General features: G+C 45.5%; 1 protein-coding gene across 1 annotated transcript in view; it reads right to left on the minus strand.

Moving 5' to 3' along the window:
* Positions 1-11,627, minus strand: part of LOC135567180 (signal-induced proliferation-associated 1-like protein 1) — a gene marked incomplete at its 5' end in the record, with an annotated part of 13,263 nt that extends 1,636 nt beyond the window's left edge. Inside the window, 9 exons of the mRNA XM_065014610.1 lie at positions 1,048-1,126; positions 2,299-2,416; positions 3,116-3,268; positions 5,270-5,495; positions 7,125-7,317; positions 8,402-8,589; positions 10,844-11,047; positions 11,214-11,294; positions 11,530-11,627. Coding sequence (XP_064870682.1) covers positions 1,048-1,126; positions 2,299-2,416; positions 3,116-3,268; positions 5,270-5,495; positions 7,125-7,317; positions 8,402-8,589; positions 10,844-11,047; positions 11,214-11,294; positions 11,530-11,627 — 1,340 coding nt within the window. The remainder of the gene's footprint in view (positions 1-1,047; positions 1,127-2,298; positions 2,417-3,115; positions 3,269-5,269; positions 5,496-7,124; positions 7,318-8,401; positions 8,590-10,843; positions 11,048-11,213; positions 11,295-11,529) is intronic.
* Between the last annotated feature and the right edge of the window lie 8,401 nt (positions 11,628-20,028).

Genomic DNA, 20,028 nt, shown 5'->3' on the forward strand with positions numbered 1-20,028 from the left:
GAGGAGGGAGGGAAGGATGGAGAGGGAGGGAAGGAAGGAAAGGAGGAGGGAGGGAAGGAAAGGAGGGAAGAGGAGAGAGGGAAGGAAAGGAGAGGGAGGAGGAGGGAGGGAAGGATGGAGAGGGAGGGAAGGAAAGGAGGAGGGAGGGAAGGAAAGGAGAGGGAAGAGGAGAGAGGGAATGAAAGGAGAGGGAGGAGGGAGGGAGGGAAGGAAAGGAGAGGGAGGAGAAGAGAGGGAGGAGGGAGGGAAGGAGGGGGAGGGAGGGAGGGAAGGAAAGGAAAGGAGAGGGAAGAGGAGAGAAGGAAGGAAAGGAGAGGGAGGAGGAGGGAGGGAAGGAAAGGAGAGGGAGAAGGAGACAGGGAAGGAAAGGAGAAGGAGTGAGGGAAGGAAAGGAGGGAGGGGAGGAAAGGAGAGATAATGGGAGGGATAGAGAGAGGTAGAGGGAGAAGGAGGGTGAGAGAGGAGGGGGAAGGAGGGTGGGAGGGATTGGAGAGGGAGGAGGGATAGAGGGAGGGGGAGAGAGGAGGGAGGCGGAGAGAGAGGATGGAGGGGAGAAAGAGGAGGGAGAGGAGAAAGAGGAGGGAGAGGGATAGAGAGGAGGAGGGAGAAGGAGAGTGAGAGAGGGGGAGAGGAGGGTGGGAGGGATTGGAGAGGGAGAGAGAGGAGTTAGAGTTTAGCAACATTGTATAACAGATTGTATCTAAACCACCGGGAATGACACAAACTGCTGATTCACCAACTAAAAGGACAGAAAACTGTGTGACCAAGTTTGTTCCAAATGAGAAAACAGTAGGCAGCTTTGACAAACGTAGAGATCGGACACAGCTAAAGTTTCAGAAAGTACAGAAGTTTGAGTGTGTAGGTGCGTGTGTATTTTACACACACCGATCTGTTCATCCAGAGTAGTCCATTAGTTTAAACCTTTTCTTCATGGTTCGTTTCTGAGTTAAAGTGCATGTATTGACTCGTGTGGTTATTGACGACTATTTTTCCCATCAATTTTCTGAAACGACGACAGAGAGAGAGGAGAGCTATGTGGTGTGTTACCTTCTTCAGGTCATCCTGCAGCATCCTCACCATGGCTTCCAGCTTGGTCAACTTCCTCTCCAAACCTGCAGGGCCCTCACTGGGGGAAGAGTGACAAACACACATCCGACCACATGACATCTGGCATCATCAAATAACACATCTAGTAATAACGACGATTAGTCAAGATGGGAGATCTGGCATCATCTAAAACACATCTAGTAATAACTATGAGTAGTCAGGATGGGAGATCTGGCATCACCTAAAACACATCTAGTAATAACTATGAGTAGTCAGGATGGGAGATCTGGCATCACCTAAAACACAGCTGCCACTGTCAACCTGAATGGAGCGGAAGTGTGGGTTACCTGGTGTGGGTTACCTGGTGTGGGTTACCTGGTGTGGGTTACCTGTGTCGGTTACCTGTGTGAGGGTCAGGCTGTGTCTGGTGTGGGTTACCTGGTGTGGGTTACCTGGTGTGGGTTACCTGGTGTGGGTTACCTGTGTCGGTTACCTGTGTGAGGGTCAGGCTGTGTCTGGTGTGGTTACCTGGTGTGGGTTACCTGGTGTGGGTTACCTGGTGTGGGTTACCTGGTGTGGGTTACCTGGTGTGGGTTACCTGTGTCGGTTACCTGGTGTGGGTTACCTGGTGTGGGTTACCTGGTGTGGGTTACCTGGTGTGGGTTACCTGTGTCGGTTACCTGTGTGAGGGTCAGGCTGTGTCTGGTGTGGGTTACCTGTGTCGGTTACCTGTGTGAGGGTCAGGCTGTGTCTGGTGTGGGTTACCTGGTGTGGGTTACCTGTGTCGGTTACCTGGGTGAGGGCCAGGCTCTGTCTGGTGTGGGTTACCTGGTGTGGGTTACCTGGGTGAGGGTCACCTGTGTGGGTTACCTGTGTGAGGGTCAGGCTGTGTCTGGTGTGGGTTACCTGGGTGAGGGCCAGGCTGTATCAGGTGTGGGTTACCTGGTGTGGGTTACCTGGGTGAGGGCCAGGCTGTATCAGGTGTGGGTTACCTGGTGTGGGTTACCTGGGTGAGGGCCAGGCTGTGTCTGGTGTGGGTTACCTGGGTGAGGGCCAGGCTGTGCCTGGTGTGGGTTACCTGGGTGAGTGCCAGGCTGTGCCTGGTGTGGGTTACCTGGGTGAGGGCCAGGCTGTGTCTGGTTTGGGTTACCTGGTGTGGGTTACCTGGGTGAGGGTCACCTGGGTGAGGGCCGGGCTGTGTCTGGTGTGGGTTACCTGGGTGAGGGTCAGGCTGTATCAGGTGTGGGTTACCTGGATGAGGGTCTTGATAGAGGGCCAAGCTGTATCTCCAGGCTGGGCTGTGACTGGTGAGGGCTGGAGGCTCCACTACCTCTGGGGTTAGAATCACTGAACACAAACCCTCTCTGGACTGGACGGAGGGAAGAAAGGAACACAGAGGGAGAGTGAGGACACAGAGAGAGAGAGAGAGAGAGAGAGAGAGAGAGAGAGAGGACACAGAGAGAGAGAGAGAGAGAAAGGACACACAGAGAGAGAGAGACAGAGAGAGGACACAGAGAGAGAGAGACAGAGAGAGAGAGGACACAGAGAGAGAGAGAGAGAGAGAGAGAGAGAGAGGAGAGAGAGTGAGAGGACACACAGAGAGAGAGAGATCACACACACAGAGAGAGAGATCACACACACAGAGAGAGAGGACACACAGAGAGAGAGAGAGAGAGAGAGGAGACACAGAGAGAGAGAGAGAGGACACAGAGAGAGAGAGAGAGGCCACAGAGATAGAGAGAGAGGACACAGAGAGAGAGAGAGAGAGAGAGAGAGAGAGAGAGGACACAGAGAGAGAGAGGACACAGAGAGAGAGAGGACACAGAGAGAGAGAGGACACACAGAGAGAGAGGACACAGAGAGAGAGAGGACACAGAGAGAGAGAGGATACAGAGAGAGAGAGGACACAGAGAGAGAGGACACAGAGAGAGAGGACACAGAGAGAGAGAGAACAGATTATGTATATATTATAAGGAGGTGAAATTGGGTTAAAGGTCAAGCCACAATCCAGTTATACCTTCCATTGTTTCAAAGGAAGCCATATAAATCTAGATATTACTGTAATTACTCTCAAAGGTGCTGGCCACATCCACCAGGTGGGTCCAGTCCAGGGGGCTGTCCCTGCTCTCAGAGGGGGGGAGGGGCATCAGCTCCTGGGGGAGGGGGTGGCGCTGACGCTCAACCATCTCAGCCAATGACGTGTCAGATGCAGACAGGTCACCTGGAGAAACAGCACAGGGGGGGGGGGCAGGTTAGAGCCGGAGACATTACTAACCACGAGAAGACAAACTTAGTGACAATGTTGTTCAAACCACGCACACTAGTCCCTTAGATAGCCTCTTTTTTTTCTGAAAATGAAACTAACAGGTTGCTATTTTATATTTGTACAACAACATGAGCTTTTCTACCAGCAGAGGGCAGCAGATACACAGCTGCAGCTCCAACTAGCATCACAGGAAACACCATGATCACAAAGCCCTCCATCAAAGCTTCACATGTCATTCCAAGTAGTCCACTGTCCATAGTTATATTTTAGAAACCAATGACCATGTTAATATAATCTACAGTTGAAGTCGGAAGTTTAAATACACCTTAGCCAAATACATTTAAACTCAGTTTTTCACAATTCCTGACATTTTAATCCTAGTAAAAATTCCCTGTCTTAGGTCAGTTAGGATCACCACTTTATTTTAAGAATGTGAAATGTCAGAATAATAGTAGAGAGAATGATTGATTTCAGCTTTTATTTCTTTCATCACATTCCCAGTGGGTCAGAAGTTTACATACACTCAATTAGTATTTGGTAGCATTGCCTTTAAATTGTTTAACTTGGGTTAAACGTTTCGGGTAGCCTTCCACAAGCTTCCCACAATAAGTTGGGTGAATTTTGGCCCATTCCTCCTGACAGAGCTGGTGTAACTGAGTCAGGTTTGTAGGCCTCCTTGCTTGCACACACTTTCTCAGTTCTGCCCACACATTTTCTATAGGATTGAGGTCAGGGCTTTGCGATGGTCACTCCAATACCTTGACTTTGTTGTCCTTAAGCAACAACTTTGGAAGTATGCTTGGGGTCATTGTCCATTTGGAAGATCCATTTGCGACAAAGCTTTAACTTCCTGACTGATGTCTTGACATGTTGCTTCAATATATCCACATAATTTTCCTGCCTCATGATGCCATCTATTTTGTGATGTGCACCAGTCCCTCCTGCAGCAAAGCACCCCCACAACATGATGCTGCCACCCCCGTGCTTCACGGTTGGGATGGTGTTCTTCGGCTTGCAAGCCTCCCCCTTTTTTAAAACAATGGTCATTATGGCCAAACAGTTCTATTTTTGTTTCATCAGACCAGAGGACATTTCTCCAAAAAGTACAATCTTTGTCCCCATGTGCAGTTGCAAACTGTAGTTTGGCTTTTCTATGGTGGTTTTGGAGCAGTGGCTTCTTCCTTGCTGAGCGGCCTTTCAGGCTTTGTCGATATAGGACTCGTTTTACTGTGGATATAGATACTTCTGTACCTGTTTTCTCCAGCATCTTCACAAGGTCCTTTGCTGTTGTTCTGGGTTTGATTTGCACTTTTCGCACCAAAGTACATTCCTCTCTAGGAGACAGAACGCGTCTCCTTCCTGAGCGGTATGACGGCTGCGTGGTCTCACTGTGTTTATACCTGCATACTATTGTTTGTACAGATGAATGTGGTACCTTCAGGTGTTTGGAAATTGCTCCCAAGGATGAATCAGACTTGTGGAGGTCTACAAATTTTTTTTCTGAAGTCTTGGCTGATTTCTTTTGATTTTCCCATGAAGTCAAGCAAAAAGGCACTGAGTTTGAAGGTAGGCCTTGAAATACATCCACAGGTACACCTCATTTTCTGGAATTTTCCAAGCTCTTAAAAGGCACAGTCAACTTAGTGTATGTAAACTTCTGACCCACTGGAATTGTGATACAGTGAGTTATAAGTGAAGTAATCTGTCTGTAAACAATTGTTGGAAAAATTACTTGTGTCAAGCACAAGTAGATGTCCTAACCGACTTGCCAAAACTATAGTTTGTTAACAAGACATCTGTGGAGAGGTTGAAAAACTATTTTTAATGACTCCAACCTAAGTGTATGTAAACTTCCGACTTCAACTGTATGTGATAGTCAAGAAAGGGTGTGTTACTCAATAGTCAGGAATCAAAAGGGTTTGTGAGCAGGGTTCAAGGTAACTGGAACAGTCTCACCGTGGAGTTTGATCCCCAGTTTGTACGAAGGTCGTCTGAGAGGCACCCCGCGGGTGGTGGGAGAACGTGGCAACGTGGAGCAGCTGAACAGCACGTCACTAGCCAGGCTGGGGTCTGGTTCTAGGTCCCCCAGCCTCAGAGAGGGGACACGCTGGCCCCGGTAGATACTCTCATCAGACAGGGTCCGGTGGAGTGATCGACGGGTAGGGGGCTGGCCTGAGGAGGACTGGAGGGAGGGAGGGAAGAGAGTCAGACTGGTAAGTCCTGCTATTACAAGTCAATTTCATGAAAACACACTAGCAGAAGGATTTAAATTCTAACATTGCAGAAGTCCCTGGTCTGCTGTCTGTACACTGCATGATCTCATTGTACCCACATATAAAATGTCTTGTAATAATAAACACACATACTATATATATACTATGTGTGTGTTTATAGATAGTGTGTGTATATACATACATAGTGTATATATATATACTGTGTGTATAGTGTGTGCATATATATATACTATACTATGTGTGTATATATATATACATATATATATACACTATATATATATACACACACACACATACTGTGTGTATATATAGTGTGTATATATATAGTGTATATATATATACACATACTATGTGTGTATATATATACTATGTGTGTATATATAGTGTGTGTATATATATATATACTATGTGTGTATATATAGTGTGCATATATATATATACTATACTATGTGTATATATATATATACACTATATATATACACATGGTATATATATATATATATACACTATATATATACACTATATATACACTATATATATACACTATATATATATATATATATACACTATATATATACACTATATATATATATATATACACTATATATATACACTATATATACACTATATATATATACACTATATATATACACTATATATATACACTATATATATATATACACTATATATACACACTATATATATATATACACTATATATACACTATATATATATATATACACTATATATATACACTATATATATACACTATATATACACTATATATATACACTATATATATACACTATATATATATATATACACTATATATATACACTATATATATATATACACTATATATATACACTATATATATACTATATATATATACACTATATATATACACTATATATATATATACACTATATATATACACTATATATACACTATATATATACACTATATATATACACTATATATATATATATACACTATATATATACACTATATATATACACTATATATATATATACACTATATATATACACTATGTATATACACTATATATATATATACACTATATATATACACTATATATATATATACACTATATATATACACTATATATATATACACTATATATATACACTATATATATACACTATAAATATACTATATATATACACTATATATATACTATATATATATATATATACACTATATATATATATATACACTATATATATATATACACTATATATATATACACTATATATATACACTATATATATACACTATATATATACACTATATATATATATATACACTATATATATACACTATATATATATATATACACTATATATATATATACACTATATATATATATACACTATATATATACACTATATATATATACACTATATATATACACTATATATATATATACACTATATATATATATATACACACACACATGGTATATACACACTATATATACATATATATACACACACACATATATATATGGGGGGGGTCTGGTCTCTTCATATCTTCCCCACCCACCCTGCATGTACCTTGTCCTTGGCCTTGTGCCGTCTGTGTTTGAGGGGGCTGTCTGGACTCAGTATCTTCATGTCATCCTCTGCACTGGTCTTAGCGTGGGTGAGGTGTGGCTGGGGGGAGTGATGAGGTCTGCTCTGAACACCGACCCCACCCTGACCTCCACCCCCCTCTCCTCCACTTCCTCCTCCTTCCCCCGGGGACTTCCTGGTAATACATCAACATGGAGGGGTTAGAGGTCAGATAACAGTGTTAAAAATGTAAATACATGCCGCTGCTTCAATGCTGTCCTGGTAACACACACCAGGCAGTAAACCAGGCAGTAAACCAGGCAGTAAACCAGGCAGTGAGCCAGGCAGTAAACCAGGCAGTAAACCAGGCAGTGAGCCAGGCAGTGAGCCAGGCAGTGAGCCAGGCAGTGAGCCAGGCAGTAAACCAGGCAGTGAACCAGGCAGTAAACCAGGCAGTAAACCAGGCAGTAAACCAGGCAGTAAACCAGGTAGTGAACCAGGCAGTGAACCAGGCAGTGAGCCAGGCAGTAAACCAGGCAGTGAGCCAGGCAGTAAACCAGGCAGTAAACCAGGCAGTAAACCAGGCAGTAAACCAGGCAGTAAACCAGGCAGTGAGCCAGGCAGTAAACCAGGTAGTGAACCAGACAGTGAGCCAGGCAGTAAACCGGGCAGTGTGCCAGGCAGTGAGCCAGGCAGTAAACCAGGTAGTGAACCAGGCAGTGAGCCAGGCAGTAAACCAGGCAGTGAGCCAGGCAGTAAACCAGGTAGTGAACCAGGCAGTGAGCCAGGCAGTGAACCAGGCAGTAAACCAGGCAGTGAGCCAGGCAGTGAACCAGGCAGTAAACCAGGCAGTGAGCCAGGCAGTGAGCCAGGCAGTAAACCAGGCAGTGTGCCAGGCAGTGAGCCAGGCAGTGAAGCAGGCAGTAAACCAGGCAGTGAGCCAGGCAGTAAACCAGGCAGTGAACCAGGCAGTAAACCAGGCAGTAAACCAGGCAGAAACCAGGCAGTGAGCCAGGCAGTAAACCAGGCAGTAAACCAGGCAGTAAACCAGGCAGTGAGCCAGGCAGTGAGCCAGGCAGTAAACCAGGCAGTGAGCCTTAAAATAAATCTAATAGATTTTCATCTGGTACAGAGTTCCTCATCACATTTCAACTCAACTTGATGTTAAAAGCAATGTAATATCCCCATTTGGCCACAAGGTGTGGATCAAGTATTCAGAGAATTCACACAAGGTTATGGTGTCACACATTCAATAGAACACCTGTCCCTCCTGGTCTTACCTGCGGTTGTCCCCGAAGTCGACAGAGTTGATGGTGGATCCTGGCTTCCTCCAGCCGATGAGGTACTTGGAGGTGGCTCCCTGACGGGGGTAGAAGGTCTTGGGGCTGGGGGAGACCGACGTCTGGGAGCAGGGGGAGGTGGCAGAGGAATCTTCACGGGGGAACTGTGGCCAGAATGGCCTCTGGAGCTGGGGGAGAGAGATTATGGGGAGAGAGAGTATGGGGGAGAGAGAGGGGGTGGGGGAGAGAGAGTATGGGGGAGAGAGAGTATGAGGCGAGAGAGAGAGTATGGGGCGAGAGAGAGAGTATGGGGAGAGAGAGAGAGTATGGGGGAGAGACAGAGAGTATGGGGGAGAGAGAGAGTATGGGGAGAGAGAGTATGGGGAGAGAGAGAGAGAGTATGGGGAGAGAGAGAGAGTATGGGGAGAGAGAGAGAGAGTATGGGGAGAGAGAGAGAGTATGGGGAGAGAGAGAGAGAGTATGGGGAGAGAGAGAGAGGGGGTGGGGGGAGAGAGAGAGTATGGGGAGAGAGAGAGAGAGTATGGGGAGAGAGAGAGAGAGTATGGGGAGAGAGAGAGAGTATGGGGAGAGAGAGAGAGAGTATGGGGAGAGAGAGAGAGAGTATGGGGAGAGAGAGAGAGTATGGGGAGAGGGAGAGAGTATGGGGAGAGAGAGAGAGTATGGGGGAGAGAGAGAGTATGGGGAGAGAGAGAGAGTATGGGGAGAGCGAGAGAGTATGGGGCGAGAGAGAGAGTATGGGGAGAGAGAGAGAGTATGGGGAGAGAGAGAGTATGGGGAGAGCGAGAGAGTATGGGAGAGAGAGAGTATGGGAGAGAGAGAGAGTATGGGGAGAGAGAGAGTATGGGGAGAGAGAGAGAGTATGGGGGGGAGAGAGAGAGTATGGGGGGGAGAGAGAGAGAGAGTATGGGGAGAGAGAGAGAGTATGGGGAGAGAGAGAGAGTATGGGGGAGAGAGAGAGTATGGGGGGAGAGAGAGAGTATGGGGGAGAGAGAGAGAGTATGGGGGAGAGAGAGAGAGTATGGGGAGAGAGAGAGAGTATGGGGGGAGAGAGAGAGTATGGGGGAGAGAGAGAGTATGGGGAGAGAGAGAGAGTATGGGGGAGAGAGAGAGAGAGTATGGGGGAGAGAGAGAGAGAGTATGGGGGAGAGAGAGAGAGTATGGGGAGAGAGAGAGAGTATGGGGAGAGAGAGAGAGAGTAGGGGTGGGGGAGAGAGAGTATGGGGAGAGAGAGAGTGTATGGGGAGAGAGAGAGAGTATGGGGAGAGAGAGAGTATGGGGAGAGAGAGAGAGAGTATGGGGAGAGAGAGAGAGTATGGGGAGAGAGAGAGAGTATGGGGAGAGAGAGAGAGTATGGGGAGAGGGAGAGAGTATGGGGAGAGAGAGAGAGTATGGGGAGAGAGAGAGTATGGGGAGAGAGAGAGAGAGTATGGGGAGAGAGAGAGAGTATGGGGGAGAGAGAGAGTATGGGGGGAGAGACAGAGAGTATGGGGAGAGAGAGAGAGTATGGGGAGAGAGAGAGAGTATGGGGAGAGAGAGAGAGTATGGGGAGAGAGAGAGAGTATGGGGAGAGAGAGAGTATGGGGAGAGAGTATGGATTTAACTAGCGGCCATCGAGGGCCAGAATAATGTAACATGCCAATGAAATAATCTAGACTTTGAGCTAATAACCACGGAGATAAACACACATCTTTGCAGTGGACACGTAGAGATTACAGTGTGCTACATATCCTCCTCACAGTCCTAACGTCAATGTACACAGTTATCAGCTAGCTAGGCTTTAATCAACGTGCATCTCTGTGGGCTTTGTTAACTGTGTGAGTTCTGTTACGAGTATCAAGGCCATTATATTGTGCTTCTGGGGAAGACACTTTGTGACTGAAGATATATTTTATCTCACCTCCACTGCTTGAAAGATTAGCAATCAGTTTAGATCGATAGATATATATTATCTACCTCACTTGCTTTGGCAATGTTAACACATGTTTCCCATGCCAATAAAGCCCCTTGAATTGAATTGAATTGAGAGAGAGAGAGAGCGGGAGGGACCTAGCAAATATCATGGTTAAAAGACGGGAGTTTTTGAAAAAGGTTATGTGTTTGAGGGTGAGTGTGTGTCTGCTGTATGCGTGTGTGTATTCAAGTCTGAAACAGTACATACCTGGACCCTGCGTCACTCAGACTGAACAAGCTGCAATCTCTAACCAACAGGTGTGTAGGAGGAGTCCTAGCAGTCCCCTCTCCTCTCTCCCCCCTCTCCACTGGGGGTTGTGGGGACTCCACGGTTGTCGTGGACCTCTCTAGCACCCTCCTGTCCCCCTCAGTGGGGCTATGCCAAGGGGATGGAGCTCTATCCCTCCCCTCTCTACCCCCAGGAGCCAAGAGGGAACTAGAGCTCCCGTGGTGGGGGTGTGGGTGGCCCACTCCTCCTCCATAAGACGAGGTGTCTATCCCGCTGTCGGCCGAGGCCCCATGGCGGTAACCCCCTCCCAGGCCGTTGGGTTCAGAGTCAGTGGCCTCCCCTGGTGCTCCAGGGCCCCCCAGGTCGGACCACTTGTCGGTGTCGCTGTGGCCCCCGCTGGAGGCCGTGCTGGACAGGGTGTTACTGCTGGAGTAGGGACCCTCAGGCTGTTGGGGGGGAGAGAGAGAGAGAGAGAGAGAGAGAGAGAGAGAGAGAGAGAGATGGGTTAGACAGGAGTCTGGACAAGAGAAAATGTCTTCAGATCAGTGATATTCTCATCTCCTCTCCTCCTCTCCTCATCTCCTCTCCTTCATCTGCAGTGATCTGAAAGACCTGGACAAGAGAAAATGTCTTCAGATCAGTGATATCCTCATCTCTCATCTCCTCTCCTTCATCTGCAGTGATCTGAAAGACCTGGACAAGAGAACATGTATTCAGGTGCTTTAGAGCAGATGAAGGAGAGGAGATGAGGAGAGGACATGAGGAGGGGAGATGAGGAGAGGACATGAGGAGAGGAGATGGAGAGAAAGTCACTTTGGACTATTGACATGCAACCCAAATGTTTCATCAGGTGGCTTAAGAGGTATATTTCGACCTCCACCCTGGTCGGGGCGAGGACAGAGGAGTGTGGCGCAGAGTGAAGCCTGACCTGGGAGCTCTTCTTGGGGGAGTGGTGGATGACCTGCTCCTGCCTCTGGATGCGTGGTGCTCCGGAGTACCCAGGACCAGACTTAGGCACAGGAGAATCTAAAAACACACACACACGAGTTTGAGGTTAGCAACAGTGCAAGGAAACACACACACACACACACACACACACCTCCCTGTACTGCAGTGACAGACTGAAACCCCCACCCACACACACACACACACACACACACACACACCTCCCTGTACTGCAGTGACAGACTGAAACCCCCACCCACACACACACACACACACACACACTAAGGACCATGACTTTCGCACACGGTCCTCAGAGCCAGATATACTGATAATCTAGTTTACATTATTCTACAGTCGCACGTACTGTGTGTGTGACGATCATCCTATGATCTCATCACATAATCTAGATATGCCTTACATACAGTTGGAGTCAGAAGTTTACATACACTTAGTCATTAAAACTCGTTTTTCAAACACTCCACAAATTTCTTGTTAACAAACTATAGTTTTGGCAAGTCAGTTAGGACATCTGCTTTGTGCATGACACAAGTAATTTTCCCAACAATTGTTTACAGACAGATTAATTCACTGTATCACATTCCAGTGTGTCAGAAGTTTACATTACATTACATTTAAGTCATTTAGCAGACGCTCTTATCCAGAGCGACTTAAGTTGACTGTGCCTTTAACCAGCTGGGAAAATTCCAGAAAATTAGGTGTACCTGTGAATGTATTTCAAGGCCTACCTCCAAAACCACCATAAAAAAAAGCCAGACTACGGTTTGCAACTGCACATGGGGACAAAGATTGTACTTTTTGGAGAAATGTCCTCTGGTCTGATGAAACAAAAATAGAACTGTTTGGCCATAATGACCATCATTATGTTTGGAGGAAAAAGGGGGAGGCTTGCAAGCTGAAGAACACCATCCCAACCGTGAAGCACGGGGGTGGCAACATCATGTTGTGGGGGTGCTTTGCTGCAGGAGGGACTGGTGCACTTCACAAAATAGATGGCATCATGACGAAGGACAATTATGTGGATATATTGAAGAAACATCTCAAGACATCAGGCAGGAAGTTAAAGCTTGGTCACAAATGGACAATGACCCCAAGCACACATATGTGTATATATCTATCAATCTATATATTATATATATATATATATATATATATATATATATATATATATATATACACACATATATCTATCTATATATCTATATATATCTATATATGTCTATATACAGTGGGGCAAAAAAGTATTTAGTCAGCCACCAATTGTGCAAGTTCTCCCACTTAAAAAGGTGAGAGAAACCTGTAATTTTAATCATAGGTACTCTGACAGACAAAATGAAAAACAAAATCCAGAAAATCACATTGTAGGATTTTTGATGAATTTATTTGCAAATTATGGTGGAAAATAAGTATTTGGTCACCTACAAACAAGCTAGATTTCTGGCTCTCACAGACCTGTAACTTCTTCTTTAAGAGGCTCCTCTGTCCTCCACTCGTTACCTGTATTAATGGCACCTGTTTGAACTTGTTATCAGTATAAAAGACACCTGTCCACAACCTCAAACAGTCACACTCCAAACTCCACTATGGCCAAGACCAAAGAGCTGTCAAAGGTCACCAGAAACTAAATTGTAGACCTGCACCAGGCTGGGAAGACTGAATCTGCAATAGGTAAGCAGCTTGGTTTGAAGAAATCAACTGTGGGAGCAATTATTAGGAAATACAAGACCACTGATAATCTCCCTCGATCTGGGGCTCCACGCAAGATCTCACCCCGTGGGGTCAAAATGATCACAAGAACGGTGAGCAAATATCCCAGAACCACACGGGGAGACCTAGTGAATGACCTGCAGAAACCTGGGACCAAAGTAACAAAGCCTACCATCAGTAACACACTACGCCGCCAGGGACTCAAATCGTGCAGTGTCAGACGTGTCCCCCTGCTTAAGCCAGTACATGTCCAGGCCCATCTGAAGTTTGCTAGAGAGCATTTGGATGATCCAGAAGAAGATTGGGAGAATGTCATATGGTCAGATGAAACCAAAATAGAACTTTTTGGTAAAAACTCAACTCGTTGTGTTTGGAGGACAAAGAATGCTGAGTTGCATCCAAAGAACACCATACCTACTGTGAAGCATGGGGGTGGAAACATCATGCTTTGGGGCTGTTTTTCTGCAAAGGGACCAGGACGACTGATCCGTGTAAAGGAAAGAATGAATGGGGCCATGTATCGTGACATTTTGAGTGAAAACCTCCTTCCATCAGCAAGGGCATTGAAGATGAAACGTGGTTGGGTCTTTCAGCATGACAATGATCCCAAACACACCGCCCGGGCAACGAAGGAGTGGCTTCGTAAGAAGCATTTCAAGGTCCTGGAGTGGCCTAGCCAGTCTCCAGATCTCAACCCTATCGAAAATCTTTGGAGGGAGTTGAAAGTCTGTGTTGCCCAGCAACAGCCCCAAAACATCACTGCTCTAGAGGAGATCTGCATGGAGGAATGGGCCAAAATACCAGCAACAGTGTGTGAAAACCTTGTCAAGACTTACAGAAAACGTTTGACCTCTGTCATTGCCAACGAAGGGTATATAACAAAGTATTGAGATAAACTTTTGTTATTGAACAAATACTTATTTTCCACCATAATTTGCAAATAAATTCATAAAAAATCCTACAATGTGACTTTCTGGATTTTTTCCCCCTCATTTTGTCTGTCATTGTTGAAGTGTACCTATGATGAAAATTACAGGCCTCTCTCATCTTTTTAAGTGGGAGAACTTGCACAATTAGTGGCTGACTAAATACGTTTTTTGCCCTACTGTACATATCTATATCTATATCTATATAAGTATCTATATCTATATATCTGTGTGTGTGTGTGTAAATAAATGAGGCTATAGAGTAATTGGCCAGGTGTTACGCAACAACAACCACACAGAAATAGACAGGCCATTAGTGAGCATGGCACCCAGGGGGAAACATGACTGTAAGTGAGAGAGCGAGAGAGAGAGAGTAGAGAACAAGGGGATACATTAGAAGAGATCATGCAGATAGAAAACAGAGAGAGGGACTGTAGAGAGCAGTAGAAAACAGAGAGAGGGACTGTAGAGAGCAGTAGAAAACAGAGAGAGGGACTGTAGAGAGCAGTAGAAAACAGAGAGAGGGACTGTAGAGAGCAGTAGAAAACAGAGAGGGACTGTAGAGAGCAGTAGAAAACAGAGAGAGGGACTGTAGAGAGCAGTAGAAAACAGAGAGAGGGACTGTTGAGAGCAGTAGAAAACAGAGAGAGGGACTGTAGAGATGAAGAGAGCAGTAGAAAACAGAGAGAGGGACTGTAGAGATGAAGAGAGCAGTAGAAAACAGAGAGAGGGACTGTAGAGATGAAGAGAGCAGTAGAAAACAGAGAGAGGGACTGTAGAGATGAAGAGAGCAGTAGAAAACAGAGAGAGGGACTGTAGAGAGCAGTAGAAAACAGAGAGAGGGACTGTAGAGATGTAGAGAGCAGTAGAAAACAGAGAGATGGACTGTAGAGAGCAGTAGAAAACAGAGAGAGGGACTGTAGAGAGCAGTAGAAAACAGAGAGATGGACTGTAGAGAGCAGTAGAAAACAGAGAGAGGGACTGTAGAGAGCAGTAGAAAACAGAGAGAGGGACTGTAGAGAGCAGTAGAAAACAGAGAGAGGGACTGTAGAGATGTAGAGAGCAGTAGAAAACAGAGAGAGGGACTGTAGAGAGCAGTAGAAAACAGAGAGGGACTGTAGAGAGCAGTAGAAAACAGAGAGGGACTGTAGAGAGCAGTAGAAAACAGAGAGAGGGACTGTAGAGATGAAGAGAGCAGTAGAAAACAGAGAGAGGGACTGTAGAGAGCAGTAGAAAACAGAGAGAGGGACTGTAGAGAGCAGTAGAAAACAGAGAGATGTAGAGATGAAGAGAGCAGTATCCGTGTCATAACAGCAGTGCAGTCCATGGTATACAGAGAACGACTACCAACATATTTCACCCCTCAGCAGTTGTCTGCTTTGCAGTCTCAATACTCTCTAATGAGGTAGTGTGTGTGTATCTCTCTCTGTGTGTGTGGTCCTGGTTTCAGTCCCTGCATGCGTTACGTGAATCCTGCCATTCACCACTGACAGGTGAGTCATTTCCCAGAAGCCACCTCTTTCTTCTCCGCTGGCGGTTTGGAAAATGTGACCGACCACCTCGATTCAGTCTCATGAAGCAACATTTGAAAATTGTGTTTTACATTGGATAAAAGTAGAGACTCAGAGCTACAAAATTGTATATATATATATATATATATATATATATATATATATATCATACACTGCAGTTGAGGAACAATGGGAAAGTCATTCTGCTTTGAAAGTTGATATACTTGAAACCTCACTTTAGTAGAGAAAATGGCCCTTGAATGTTTTGGTGCACCTGCTGGAGAGGTCTTCTTTGTCTACACCCATTCATAATCGTTCACACCCTCTTATGCCCGAGCCCCACCCAGGGCTGTGGCAGTCACCAAATGTTGTCAGCCGGTGATTGTCAAGCAAATAACTGCCGGTCTCACGGAAGTTGACCGTTAGTTAAGATAAACACATTTAGTAGCCTCCGGCTTACACACATTGTCTACAAGCCACTGATGCAGACCATTGGAGCATCTACATTTTTAAAAAAGTCTAATAAATCCATGTAATATAGCCTAGACTGTCACAACAAATCCATTTGGCTGTGGGCTACACTAGTTCATTTAGTTGTCCCTATGTTAGGTCCTGATCTGGCTGTGCCATATGGCTGTGGGCTACACTAGTTAATTTAGTTGTCCTTATGTTAGGTCCTGTTCTAGCTATGCCATATGGCTGTGGGCTACACTAGTTCATTTAGTTGTCCTTATGTTAGGTCCTGATCTGGCTATGCCATATGGCTGTGGGCTACACTAGTTCATTTAGTTGTCCTTATGTTAGGTCCTGTTCTGGCTATGCCATATGGCTGTGGGCTACACTAGTTCATTTAGTTGTCCTTATGTTAGGTCCTGATCTGGCTATGCCATATGGATGTGGGCTACACTAGTTCATTTAGTTGTCCTTATGTTAGGTCCTGTAGGTCCTGATCTGGCTATGCCATATGGCTGTGGGCTACACTAGTTCATTTAGTTGTCCTTATGTTAGGTCCTGATCTGGCTATGCCATATGGCTGTGTGCTACACTAGTTCAATTAGTTGTCCTTATGTTAGGTCCTGTCCTTATGTTAGGTCCTGATCTGGCTATGCCATATGGATGTGGGCTACACTAGTTCATTTAGTTGTCCTTATGTTAGGTCCTGATCTGGCTATGCCATATGGATGTGGGCTACACTAGTTCATTTAGTTGTCCTTATGTTAGGTCCTGATCTGGCTATGCCATATGGATGTGGGCTACACTAGTTCAATTAGCAGAGGAGATTTGCTTAGAATTCCGTGGCATTATTTTATAGTATGAAAAATACAATTGAACAAAACTGAATAAAATAGAAAGGATATTTTTTTCCAAACGATTAAGGGAGTGTGTTGCACATGCAGCTATTCTGTGTTGAGTGGTTAAAAAAATAAAATAGGTATTCCTATACACTTAATTTAGAGTTGTTCTACAAACGCTGGGCTATTTGTTTAGATTTGTACGGCTGTATGATGCGACTAATGATGATTTGAAAACAGTTGCTTGAAAGGCAGGAGCTCTGCTTTGTTTTGTTTGTTGCACAGGCTGTACACACTTTATCAGTCTCTCATTCACAATTTGACAAGCAATTGATAATGGCTAGAATTCTATGGCGTGGTTGTGCCCTTCTCCCTGAGTGATGCACGCTCCATCACATGATTGGGACTTTCTCACAGGCTACAAGTGAAGACAGATTGGTGACGCAACTGCACGCGTCCTTATACAATTCCCGAGGTGCATATTGAAGATATTGGAAGGACTGTCCACATTTTCAGCAAACAAGATGAATAGGAAACGAACAGCAAAAACACTAGCCTATGTCAATCTACTATCCCCTATAGTACAAAAGTCAACCTATTCTATTTTGTGCGAGAAATAAATATTCCAAACATAGTCTGGGACAGTTGTGGGATGCGATAGATCCCAAATAAATACAACCGCTAGCATCAAAAAAACGTTTTTTTTTTAATAAAAAGTTGCCGACGCAACAGATCAGAACTTTGAGCTTTTTCTTCACATTATAAACTCAGCAACGGGCACATGGTAGGAGGCTATCAGCGCGAATGTTCCATTAGCTGAAAACACCATTATCAAAGTGACCACAAATACAATTATGCATGTAATGCTTTTATTATATAGGTGCATTTTTATGGTGAAAATGATCTTCCCCAAAACTTGAAACTCACGCGCTGCTTATGTATGCCAGTTAGGATCTACACCCCTTGTAAAGGGGATTAATGGGTTTAGGGTTGGGTTATACTGGACTGGGTTATACCGGACTGGGTTTAGGGTTGGGTTATACTGGACTGGGTTATACTGGACTGGGTTATACCGGACTGGATTATACTGGACTGGGTTCTACTGGACTGGGTTTAGGGTTGGGTTATACTGGACTGGGTTATACTGGGTTGGGTTATACTGGACTGGGTTACACTGGACTGGGTTATACTGGACTGGGTTATACTGGAATGGGTTATACCGGACTGGGTTTAGGGTTGGGTTATACCGGACTGGGTTACACTGGACTGGGTTATACTGGACTGGGTTATACGGGACTGGGTTTAGGGTTGGGTTATACTGGACTGGGTTATACCGGACTGGGTTATACCGGACTGGGTTATACCGGACTGGGTTATACTGGACTGGGTTATACCGGACTAGGTTATACTGGACTGGGTTTAGGGTTGGGTTATACTGGACTGGGTTATACCGGACTGGGTTTAGGTTACCGGACTGGGTTATACCGGACTGGGTTTAGGGTTGGGTTATACTGGACTGGGTTATACTGGACTGGGTTTAGGGTTGGGTTATACCGGACTGGGTTATACCGGACTGGGTTATACTGGACTGGGTTACACTGGACTGGGTTATACCGGACTGGGTTATACTGGACTAGGTTATACTGGACTGGGTTATACTGGACTGGGTTTAGGGTTGGGTTATACCGGACTGGGTTACACTGGACAGGGTTTAGGGTTGGGTTATACTGGACTGGGTTATACTGGACTGGGTTTAGGGTTGGGTTATACTGGACTGGGTTATACCGGACTGGGTTTAGGGTTGGGTTATACTGGACTGGGTTATACTGGACTGGGTTATACCGGACTGGGTTTAGGGTTGGGTTATACTGGACTGGGTTATACTGGACTGGGTTATACCGGACTGGGTTTAGGGTTGGGTTATACTGGACTGGGTTATACCGGACTGGGTTATACTGGACTGGGTTACACTGGACTGGGTTATACTGGACTGGGTTTAGGGTTGGGTTATACTGGACTGGGTTATACTGGACTGGGTTACACCGGACTGGGTTATACTGGACTGGGTTATACCGGACTGGGTTTAGGGTTGGGTTATACTGGACTGGGTTATACTGGACTGGGTTATACTGGACTGGGTTATACCGGACTGGGTTATACTGGACTGGGTTATACCGGACTGGGTTTAGGGTTGGGTTATACCGACTGGGTTATACTGGACTGGGTTATACCGGACTGGGTTATACCGGACTGGGTTATACTGGACTGGGTTATACCGGACTGGGTTTAGGGTTGGGTTATACTGGACTGGGTTATATACTGGTTTACTGGGTTTACCGGTTGGGTTATACTGGACTGGGTTTAGGTTTATACTGGACTGGGTTATACCGGACTGGGTTTAGGGGTTGGGTTATACTGGACTGGGTTATACTGGGGTTATACTGGACTGGGTTACACCGACTGGGTTATACTCGACTGGGTTATACCGGACTGGGTTATACTGGACTGGGTTATACCGGACTGGGTTTAGGGTTGGGTTATACTGGACTGGGTTATACCGACTGGGTTACACTGGACTGGGTTATACCGGACTGGGTTATACCGGACTGGGTTATACTGGACTGGGTTATACCGGACTGGGTTTAGGGTTGGGTTATACTGGACTGGGTTATACCGGACTGGGTTATACTGGACTGGGTTACACCGGACTGGGTTATACCGGACTGGGTTATACTGGACTGGGTTACACCGGACTGGGTTTAGGGTTGGGTTATACTGGACTGGGTTATACCGGACTGGGTTTAGGGTTGGGTTATACTGGACTGGGTTACACTGGACTGGGTTATACCGGACTGGGTTTAGGGTTGGGTTATACTGGACTGGGTTATACTGGACTGGGTTACACTGGACTGAGTCATGGTAGATTCCTTGAAAAGGGCTGGAGGAAGAGAGAGAGAGAGGCAGAGAGAGAGGGGAAGAGAGAGAAAGAGAGGCAGAGAGAGAGGGAAGAGAGAGAAAGAGAGGCAGA

The sequence above is a fragment of the Oncorhynchus nerka genome, unplaced genomic scaffold (genome assembly GCF_034236695.1).
Source record: "Oncorhynchus nerka isolate Pitt River unplaced genomic scaffold, Oner_Uvic_2.0 unplaced_scaffold_2451, whole genome shotgun sequence".
Lineage (NCBI taxonomy): Eukaryota > Metazoa > Chordata > Actinopteri > Salmoniformes > Salmonidae > Oncorhynchus > Oncorhynchus nerka.